At 24.3% G+C, this 11,910-nt stretch overlaps 1 protein-coding gene across 1 annotated transcript; it reads left to right on the forward strand.

The window, feature by feature from the left end:
* The first annotated feature begins 183 nt into the window (after positions 1–183).
* Positions 184–11,681, forward strand: peng (Pumilio and CPL domain-containing protein penguin). Its single transcript, XM_015515961.2, has 12 exons — positions 184–342; positions 4,453–4,752; positions 4,824–5,038; positions 5,104–5,334; positions 6,038–6,246; positions 7,519–7,702; positions 7,771–7,899; positions 7,976–8,130; positions 8,678–8,823; positions 10,983–11,150; positions 11,214–11,304; positions 11,381–11,681. Exons 2-12 carry the CDS (start codon positions 4,479–4,481, stop codon positions 11,526–11,528), a joined length of 1,950 nt encoding a protein of 649 aa, XP_015371447.1. The 5' UTR covers positions 184–342; positions 4,453–4,478; the 3' UTR covers positions 11,529–11,681.
* Positions 11,682–11,910: the final 229 nt, after the last annotated feature.

Raw genomic sequence — 11,910 nt, forward strand, 5'->3', positions numbered from 1 at the left:
CAAACGTTGTTCGACCACGTATAACCACGACCAATTTGATCTGAAGTAGTCGCCATGATAATTGGTCGCCGAAGGGATACCGAAACATTATCACTGGATCTTATCAGACTGTTTTGACGATAAACACAAATACGAAACGACAGAATTTCACGAAACACGCTGTGCCCGTGATAATGATAAACATTTCTTCAACATCCACAACCACAATCCACATGGTCGGCTGTCGGCTCTGATGATTCAGAATTTGTGAGTAAACAAATTTTCGTTGCCTGCGCTGTTCTGACTAGAAAGTTGAAATACTAGTGCTAACGATCGCATCTAAACTGAAACTTTGATTGTCTAGTAAGTACTGAACGTGTTCATTCCTTAATTTTAATTGTGATGGACTTCACATCATATGTTTAGACTTGTAGATACTTACAGTCTATACAGGTACCTATGATCTAACCATTAAAGTATGTAGAAACTATTCTATTGACCGTTTTTGGGATAATTTGTTTGCTTTGTATTGTTTTGGTATTGAGTTTTGCATTCAAAATGTGCTCTGCAGTAACGACAATCATACATTTAGTATCACTACTTCATTCCATTCAGATGCTGTTTGTCCGTTTTTTTTTGGCATAAATTATAGTAAGATAATTTGAATTGACACTATATGTAACTAGTCAAGTAATTTTGCATTAATTAACCTGGTATTTTAAGTTACAAAATACTTAGGTGTACGAGTTCAATCACCTAGATCAGTGGTGGCCAAACTTTTTTTACCTTAGGCCAAAAATTTGTTTTTTACTTCTAAGTCATCAGAAATTTAGGTATAGGTATATAATTTAATATTAATGTACTAGTAACATAATTGTAGTTTCTATAGCCATGGTGATCGTATGAAAATAAGAAAAGATACGGTAATGCTATTTATATTATTAAATGACATTGTAACAACAAAATCGCTACGATATTGCGATACGGGATTAAATATGAAGAATGTATACTGTATTTTTAATTTTTTTTTACGTAAATGGAAAATATTATACTCAAGTTTTCAAACAAAATCATGTTTTTTATATAGCACTAACCGCTTATTGAACTCCATAGAGCTATACTTTAACTAAAACTTCTGACCAAATATGAACATTAGTTCAAGTTACTTAATTATTTTTTGTCTGTGATAAATTCCGGCAAAATAAAATAGTATGGTTTTGATACCAACAAAATTAACAATATATAACGTCTTCAAACGTATAAAGAACAATTAATTTGAATAGACGTTTAATTGATGTACTTTTTTCAAAATACAAAATTAGTTTTTTAATTTATGATTTTGGTTCATTTTTTGGTAGATAGATTCTAGAATAAGTAAATAAGTATTAAAAGAAAAAATTAAAGAATAAGAATTCTTAGATTTTAGAATAAGAATTAGTAATAATCCTGTGATCAAATGAATTAGTTTACAAATAAATATCGTTGATTTCTAAAAAATCCAAATTTGGGCAATAGTTTGTTCTACCTATCTGCTAACATGACGTATTCACATTAGATATTGTATACATTATACAACTTACAGTTTATTTAGACTATTTTATAACTAATATAACACTGTAATATTAAATTCTTCTTCTTCTTCTGGCATTTCTACTCTCTAAGAGTTTTTGCCGCCATTACTACACTTCGCCACCTATCTCTGGCTTGGGCTTTCTCTCTCCAATCTTCAACTCCAAGTGTTTTTAAATCTTCTTCTACCACGTCAATCCATCTTTTCCTAGGCCTACCTGGCTACCTCTAGGTCTTTTCCCATGTGGTTTCCATTCCAATGCTACTCTGACTACTTCGTTCTCTCTTCTTCTCACTATGTGACCTAACCATTGTATTCTTTGGCTCTTAATAAAGTTTGTTAATAAATTAATAATTAAATTAAATTTCCGAATTTGCTTATTACTCATGAGTTATATGTTGATTACTAATTCAATAATTCATTATAATATTAAAATTAATAATTTGAAGAAATACATATTGTGTATAATAATAAAATCATAAAAATAAATATTTTTATGTCTATTTGGTATAAATATTATTATGAAATGTTATTAATAAATGTTCGTGATGTGAAATCGTCACACGTAAACAAAAGTACCTACTATACATTTTAATTTTAAGTCCAAACGCTCAATAATTAAACTGGTATTTATACAGACATGTCAGTCTAAGATATATTATATTAACTATATTTAAATTATAATATATTTTATGTGCTCACAAAATGTTTTCTATATTGAATCTATAGTTTATTTTACAGTTATTTGAAGAAAAAATTATGGAGAACTAACCTTATTTTGGGTTTCTTAAACTCAGATATAAATCACAATAAATTTATGAATTTTCAACTTCATGATTCCATGTAAATTTTCACGATTTTGACATATTTTATAAACATTTAAATTTTAAAGGCTTATAAACAAATATTGTGGTCAACGATTTTTTATTTTTTTTTACTACGATAAGTACAACTTATAATAAACCTTGTATTACATTTTTAAGATATTTTGGACACCTGCATTTTTTTTTAGGCATTTCAAAAAAAAACTTAGAAAAATCAAAAATTTAAATTGTCTATAAATAGCTTAAAAAAAGTCAAACAATTTTGAAAATTTTACTGTAAATAGCTAACGCTATTATAAACATTGGGTTTCAAGTATTTACAATGATTTGTTTTTAATTTACTGTGAAATAAAAAATTGATTTTGTCAAAAACTGATAGTAATTGGTAATAGGTATCAAGGACCAGAACTTTTGAATATGAATTCAGTAATAAATTAAAGTCTACATTAAAGGCTCAAAACACTGAAAAAAATTCTGAGCTAAGTCTGTCCTTAAGTTATACATTTTTTATCCATATTCGTTAAGAATAGAGCATACTCCGCAGAGATTTATCAAAATAGTTATATAGCTCCAAATAACATATAGGCATTCTTATAAAAATTTAGTTTATTTTATTAGTCATTAATGCTGTAATGCTGTATCGAAAACGTGATTTTGTATTATGTGACTTGAGAATTAAGAATTATAGGTACATTTTATTCAATAAAATATAAATATGATATAATATAATACAGAGTGATTTTTCTATCATGAACCACTCATTATTTCAAAAAGTATCAGTTTTTGAAAATATTTTTTTACAAAGTTCCATCTTGTTAAAAAAAACAACGTTTTTATTAAAAAATTATTTTTTTAAATATTTTTTATCCTTATAATTTTTTAATTTTTTTACTTTTTTGAATGACAACCTAGTTTTAATTTCATATTCCAAAGCAGAATATTTTTCTAAGTATTTTGATACGTAAAAATCGAATTTTGGATGAGTAATTTATGAGTTATAAGTATTTTAAGTTTAGACAAGCGGAGTAGTGGACAAACATTTGCGGGGTAACCACGTACCACTCCACTCCGCCAATCTAAACTTTAAATACTTATAACTCATAGTCTATTCGTCCAAAATTCGATTTTTACGTATCAAAATACTTAGAAAAATATTCTGCTTAGGAATATGAAATTAAAACTCAATAGGTTGTCATTCAAAAAAGTAAAAAAACTTAAAAAATTATAAGGATAAAAAATATTAAAAAACATGCTTATCAAGTGCTTGTAATGAAGTCTTAAAGTGTTTTTAAGCACTTATTTTAATGATTTTAAGTACTTTTTAGTCCCAAGCACTGATAATCAATTAATATAGTGATGAAAAAGTTAAGTTTTCATTAGTAGTATTTATATTCTATTATAATATTATAGTGCTGTTGATATGATTTGCAGTAGTTGTAATCTGTATTATAATTTGTAGTTTGTTACTTATAAGTTATAAGTAGAACAGATTTTAAAGTAAATACATATTTTTATGTGCCGTCTCCATTTCATTAACGTTAAAAGTACCAAATCTTTCTTGTGTTAAGTAAAATCTATGTTATTTTAAATATTAGAGTGAATTAACCTATTATCACATTTAAAACAAAGTATATTATTTTGGGAGTTTTTTTTTTTATGTTTTAATGGTGTTAATAACTTGATCCAAAATAAGAACATCAAGAAAATTTAGGTAAATGTATGCCTTTAATATTTGATAATAGGTTAATTTACATTAGTATTGTAAATTACAGAATTAAATGGATTCTTAGATGATACCTTAATGTGAATATACACAAACAACCTTTTTTTTTACTATAATATGTATACAAATTATAAACAATCTTTTCTCCAACTGTTTATGCATATGAAAAAAAAAAAAATAACTGAATAATATGTAAATATTTTCAGAATTATTTATAGTTATTTCGCTTTATTTTCATAATTTTTGTATGAAAATTTGAAAAAGAAAAATTAGTTACATACCTTGTTTTAAGAAAAAAAAAATACTATTTTTACGAACTTTATGATTTAATGAATTAATATTTTATTATTTTTCAGTTTTTTGTGTTTTATTTAAAAAAAAAATGACAATGAAACGAACTTCGTCTACTAAAAATAGTATTAAAAAAAAACCAAAAATACTAAATACTGAAGATACAATCGACTATACTAAATCATTAACATCTGAAGATATTGAAACAGTTGAATCGGGATTTAAAGAATTAGATATTGCTGAAAACATTGGGAAAATAAAAACTAATAAAAAAAAAATTCCAGCCATCGAGAAAACAGAACAAAATTCTGAAAAAGGAAATAAATCATTTAAGAAAATTAAAGGAAAACCTAAAAGTACAAATGGTGAGCATATTTTAATTAGTACATAGATCATTTTTTTTTTAAAACTTAACATGTATTTTTATATTTTACAGATGATAAGCCTACTGAAAAACCTAATTGGAAAGAGTTTAAAAAAGAAAAACAAGAACTTCGACTTAAACGTAAGACACAAAAATGTCCATTTTATGAAGCTGTTATGAAAGCTAAAAAACTTTGGGAAACTGTGCGCCGTGATGATTGTCCTAAGGAAAAAAGAGAAGCCTTAATGAATGAACTTTTTAAGTTCTCTATATCACATTTAGAAACAGTAAGATTAATATATTTTAAATTTATGGTATCTGATTTATAAAAATTTTGTTTTTAATTCTATAGATGGTTTTTTCTCATGACACTGCTCGTATTGTTCAATGGATGTTGAAATTAGGAACACCAGAAATTCGTTCACAAGTCATAAATGAGCTAATAAAACATGTTCCGAAAATGTTACTTTCCAAGTATGCATGTTTGTGTGTTAAAAATATGTTGAAAAAAGGTGATGCAGAACAGCGTAAAATCATAATTAATTCCCTTAAGGGAAAAATCTATGCATTTACATTACATACTGTAAGTATAATTGTGATCAATAGGGCTAGGATTTATATGCATTGGTATGTTGTTTTTGCAACTTCTGATTACTTATTTTGTAAGTAATGGCCATGAATTAGCTCTTTCTGAGGTAAATGGTGATATTTTTATTTGTCATATTTTCGCATATTTTGAACAAAATAAATATTTTTATACATTTCGACTACAAAAACACAAAAAGTGCATGTTTTATAGTATATTTCAATTTGGAAATCGTTAAAAACACCAAATATAAACTTGGTCAAAACAAAGGACCGATCTCTGAAAAAATGGGCGAAAAATATAAAAATGTGTTAGAAAAAAATACCAGGCTAAAAGCTATGTCTACGATACGTAATATTTTAACAGAAAATCGTTCATTTTTGAAAATTTAAAACATCATGTAATTCATTTGAGTAGCTTTATCAATTAATATTTTAGAGTTTTTAAGATTTTAGAATTTTTTTAATGTTTTCTATTTTAAGTGTTAAACATATTTATTTTTATTAATTGGTATTTAAAAAAAAAAAATAGAAAATGTGTTTTTTAACTAATATTTATTTGGTTTATTTAAGCATATTTTTGCATATTTTTAATAAACCAAATGCATATTTAGTCATTTTTTATTGCATATAAATCCTATCCCAAGTGATCAATATATTGTACAAAATGTATTTTCATTTCGAAATTTACCGTTGTATAGAATTCTGCTAAGATCATGGATTTGATTTATACAACTTATGCAACACAGGAACAACAGAATATGATGATGCATGAATTATATGGTGCATCTAGTATTTTGTGTGATTCGCCCAATGTATTATCATTTACTGAAGTATTGAAGAATTCACCAAACACAAAAGACATTATACTTGCTAAGACAAAAGATCACATAAAAAAATTTGTTTTAAAGTAATTATCAAATATTAACAATACATATTATTTTATTAAAAAATTTTTTATTTTTTGAACACGCTGGAAATAAATTATAGAATTACTTTATAATATGTATACAAGTAAAAATATATATTTTTTTACAAACTTAAATCTTAAACTTAAAAATAAAATAGATATATTTTGCTATAAAACACCTGGGATTGAATCCCTACACCAGTAATATGATTAGACATTTTAAACACATTGATATAGTTAAAAATTAGGTGATAAATAATATCAACTCAAATTAATAAGATTAATAAGTTAGGACAATTAAAAACAAATAATTGCATTAAGTTTTAAAATAAGACTTGATACTCACTTTTACAGTAATTTAGTATATTTTCCTAATGAATATGAATGTATTTATTATTATGTATGACATATGTATTTTATGTTAAATTCTTAAACATTTAACAAAATTAACAAAATAACTCAAATATTATTTTTAAAAAAAATCTTAATTTACTAATTATAAACATTTTTTTTACATAGTTTTGTCCCTTTTATAGCTAACAATATGAAACTATAAATGATTTATTTAATCAAATATTATTACTAAAGTAAATATTAAAACTAAACATTACTATGTATTTCAAAATTATTAAACAATAAGTAGACTAACTGATCACAGTTAGAAATAAAAAGTGAATACTTATTTAGTACTGCTGTAGTGTAGTAATTTTGTAGTAAAAAATTTGTTTAACTCTATAGTATACCACTAAAGTTACTTTTATAATAGATAAATATAAATTTAGACTCCCTTAATCCACAATAATTGTATTACATATGCTATTTGTGGGAAACATATCTTTATTTAGGTTACACCTCTATATCAATAGTAATTAATAGGATTAATTATTTTTATCTATAAAATATATAAATATGAAATTATTTGAATTGTTTGTAATTTCCTATAACATTTTATTTTCTATATTTTAAAGATTAATTATGAATATAAATTGTCATAAACAAAACTATTTTTTGGGATAGTATAAAGCTTAAATTAATTGAGAATATTATAAAAATTAAAAGTTGATTTTTAGTGTATATGGATGCAAATTAGTTAAAGTTAAGGGAATTAAAAACATTTAGATACTAAGTTGATAAGATGAAATAAACTTATCATTAATGCTCAGTGTTTAACTAAATCTCTACAATAATTACATGTATGACGTTTTCTACTTATTTTAAATAACACAAGGGGATTTTTATAACTTAATATTGATATCTTGTGTATTGCTTTAGGCAAAAGACTTCTATGCAGACAACATTAGTTCATACCTTAATATATGAATACATTTTATATACTGGTGGTAAAGATTGTGATGAACTATTCACTTCACTTAAAGAATTCCCAATAGAAATATTTTATACATCCAAGAGTGGTTGTCACCTTGCTATGTACATTATATGGTCTGCAAACTCTAAGGTAACAATCGATTAATAAAATATTGTAGATTTTGATGTATAAACTATAAATTTCAATATTTTATTAAGGAAAAAAAATCTATATTAAAACAAATCAAGACTACTGCCTCTACTCGTGATTTGGCGACATCAGAACATGGATATTTAATTTTATTAGCTCTTTTTGACTCTGTTGATGATACAGTTCTTGTAAAAAAGGTAAAGACAGAATCTTCTGGTAGTCTTAAAAAATAATTTATTGAATCAATAGAATAATGGGTTTTTATGGTTTCAGACAATTATTCCTGAAATTTTAAAGAATATTGATACAATTGTCACTGATGAATATGGCCGAAGGGTTATATTTTCATTGGTAGCTTGGAGAGATACTTCATATTTCCATCCTCGAGATATTGAATTATTAAAAAAAGGAGAATCAATAAAAGAATGGTAATATTTAATTTATATTTATAATTTATGATTATTTTTTAGTTTACATTTTATATTATTTCCTTGGAAAATAATTAATATAAGCATTATTCAGTTAAACTTAATTGTTATCTTTATAGTTTTTAGTAATAATTTGTATATATTTATTGTAATTATAAGCATATTAATGCTATATTTACAAACATTTATTTTGTACAAATTGATAAATTGTTTTACTTCATGGAACCATTTATGAAATGCCCCATTTTTAAGAATTAAGGAAGTGATGGAATACATTTAGTTTTATACTGTTTTATATATTAATTTGGTTTATCAATAGTTATTACATTATTTTTTTTACAAAATAATACAATTTGATTTCATCTCTTCTCATTTTCTAAAAAACAATTTTCCAAACAATAAAATTGTGGCAATATTTTTAATTTTACGTCTTTAGACAAATTAACTTTGATTATTTGTTAAATAATAAAAATTCAAAAAATTAATTATTTGAATTTTATTTACTTACCATCTATACTAATTTTATTTTATTTTTAATATTTAACAGTAAAAAAGATGATAATGTTCGAGTAAAAGAACTCTTGAACACAGTTTCTGATCATTTTCTACAGCATATCCAAGAGAATCCAAACTTCTGGTTAAGTAACGGATCCATTGCAATGGTGTTACTAGCAATCCTGAAATCAGGCAGTGGTAATTAATTAGTTAATAGATAGTCTGTTAAAGTAATTAAATAATTGTTATATGAACATTTGTAATAATATGCACTCATTATATACCGGGTGATTCTTTTATCATAGAACACTCATTATTTCAAAAAATATTAATCTTTTTGAAAATATTTTTTACAAAGTTCCATCTTGTTAAAAAAAACAACGATTTTATTAAAAAATTATTTTTTTAAATATTTTTTATCCTTATAATTTTTTTACTTTTTTGAATGACAACCTAGAGTTTTAATTTCATATTCCAAAGCAGAATATTTTTCTAAGTATTTTGATACGTAAAAATCGAATTTTGGATGAGTAGTTTATGAGATAAGTATTTTAAGTTAAGACAAGCGGAGTAGTGGACAAACATTTGCGGGGTAACCCCGTACCACCCCACTCCGCCAATCTAAACTTTAAATGCTTATAACTCATGAACTACTCGTCCAAAATTCGAATTTTAAGTATCAAAATACTTAGAAAAATATTCTGCTTTGAAATATGAAATTAAAACTCTAGGTTGTCATTCAAAAAAGTAAAAAACTTAAAAAATGATAAGGATAAAAAATATTTAAAAATATAATTTTTTAATAAAAACGTTGGTTTTTGAACAACTTGAAACTATGTAAAAAAATATTTTCAAAAACATTAGTAATTTTTGAAATAATGAGTGTTCAATGATAAAAGAATCACCCGGTTAGGTTATTCAAAGTGTTATTCACTAGCTTAAGTAAGTATAATGGCTTATAATTATTGGTTAAATGGCTAATTGTGCATAACTTTAAATAGTTAATTAGAATTTATTGACAATATTAAGTATTTTTTTAAATTCCTGGGGAGAAAAAAAAATGAAAATGAAAATCTCCTCTGTTAATTCTTATGTAAAACCAATTTTTGACAAAATCTCTTTATTTTTTTAGTGTTATTCTAAAAAAAATCAACTGAAAATAGTTAAACAAAGAATAACAAAATTAGATGTTTTGTTTTAAATCAAAAATAATTTTTAGGGGAATTAAAATTTGAATCTTATGTAGATTATTATATTTAATGTTCATAATAACACATTCAAAATATTTGGATTAATTTTATGCATGCTGCTATTGTAGACATACAGTCGACTCTTGATAATTCAAACGTTCAATAATTCGCCCCTCAATTTTCTTGTATGTATGTATTTATGTTTTTGCTACAACCTATTTTTATTTGTTATTTATTTTTGATCTGGTAATTAGTACATCTTTATATTATTATGTACATTATTCAATTCAGTAATATTATCATGATACATATATTATTTTACATAAATTAATACTAAAGTTAATGAAAAATTTTTCAATATATTTCCATCTACAAATATTATATAAAGGTATCATTCTCAGAAGTTTTAATCACTTATCTTACTAAAGTTAATGAAAAATTTTTCAATATATTTCCATCTATCAATATTATATAAAGGTATCATTCTCAGAAGTTTTAATCACTTATCTTATAGTAATTTTTTTATTTGAGTTCCAGATTATAATATATTAAAATGTTGAACTAAAATTGAAAACCATGTGAAAATTCTTACTATATTAGTTGAGTCCAGTATTATAATTATAAATAATACTACACTACCTAATTGGATCTGAGAAAAAAATATTTTCCTTCCTATTATATATATAATGTATTTAATTTAATTATTTTAGGTATGATTAAAAATATTTTATTTCTCTTTTGTTAGTGTTTTTAATTGTGAATTACTTAATTCTATACTCCAGTAAGCAATTTGTACAAAATAGTTTATATATCTTGACCCGATTTGTACACAATATATAATAGTAATGATTTTTGGACCCAACTCAATGCAACTTAATTAAACTGAGTGTTCAATTGGCATGTTAACTTATAGGTTGCACGGTACTACCGTACAATAATGTTTATTAGCAACAATGTGGTGGTAACTTTTTATAACATTTTAATATATTATATAGATATATATTTTTTTATCTTTGATGAATGTTTATATAACTTTTCTGCAAATCAAGGATTATATTAGGGCCTTGCTCCTAAATTAACCAAAACCTATATAATTTTTTTATTTAACAATCTTTATGTTATGTAAAATGTTATATTTATTTATGTGATTAATAATATTTTGCTTAGGAGACAAATTGAAAGAAGCTATGACATCAGTAGCCAACTATCTAATTGATCCTAACAACAAAGTAGAAGATAAAGATGTTAAAGTTCCTGTGTATGAACACTCTGGTCTTCATATGGTTTTGAGAAAGATAATAGGTCATGATAAGATCCTAGTGAAAAATAACGAAAGTATGCTACATTTTACTGTTAAAATTGTTTTCCTATTAATATTTGATTGTTTTTTTTCTCTAGCTACATTTTCTGAAATATTGTCATCAATTATTACTGATGACACTTTACAATTATGGATTCAATGTAACCGTGCCTGTTTTTTGCTTATCGCGTGAGTAATAGCATGCTAAATTAACTACACAATTTAGGAATTGATATGTATTATAAATTTGATTTAATTATTTCAGAATGATTGAATCAGATGTCCAGTCTGCTGTAGAAAGAATTAAATCATCAATTTCAACAACGATGTTAAATTTGTTAATGAAACAAAAATTTTCTGGTGCTAAAGTTTTAGTGACCAAATTAAACCCCGAAGCTTCTATCAAAAATTAATGTTTTACTTTTTCAAAAACATCTACGTATAAAAATATTTATTCGTGAATATTCAATGTACGTTTTTCTTTTGTTATATATGTTCTTTTATTTAAGGATTCTATACAAATGTAAAATTATTTTTGAACGAATAAAATTGGACATAAAGTATTACATCTATTTTTTTATATATATGTTGTCCCTCTAATTTCGAATTTAAATAAAATATTGGTCAATATTGAACCATAAGTTAGTTAAAACACTTATTTGATCTTAAATACATGTCACTGCTACAATAATTATTATACATTTTTAAATGCACATTATAATATTAAATACATTTCAAATGATCACGGATGATTTTTTAACTGCAATTACAATATCCCCTCAAAACTAATGTTGT

This window comes from Diuraphis noxia, unplaced genomic scaffold, assembly GCF_037042655.1.
Source record: "Diuraphis noxia isolate RWA-SAM2 unplaced genomic scaffold, SU_Dnox_SAM2 contig0001, whole genome shotgun sequence".
Taxonomy (NCBI): Eukaryota; Metazoa; Arthropoda; class Insecta; order Hemiptera; family Aphididae; genus Diuraphis; species Diuraphis noxia.

Bases quoted from the DNA above. Each gene is read 5' to 3' on its own strand.
- peng (XM_015515961.2), top strand. From the start codon at position 4,479: ATGACAATGAAACGAACTTCGTCTACTAAAAATAGTATTAAAAAAAAA. The intron at 5,039-5,103 runs GTAAGATTAATA...TTAATTCTATAG, and splicing joins CTATATCACATTTAGAAACA to ATGGTTTTTTCTCATGACAC. The intron at 11,305-11,380 runs GTGAGTAATAGC...TAATTATTTCAG, and splicing joins GCCTGTTTTTTGCTTATCGC to AATGATTGAATCAGATGTCC.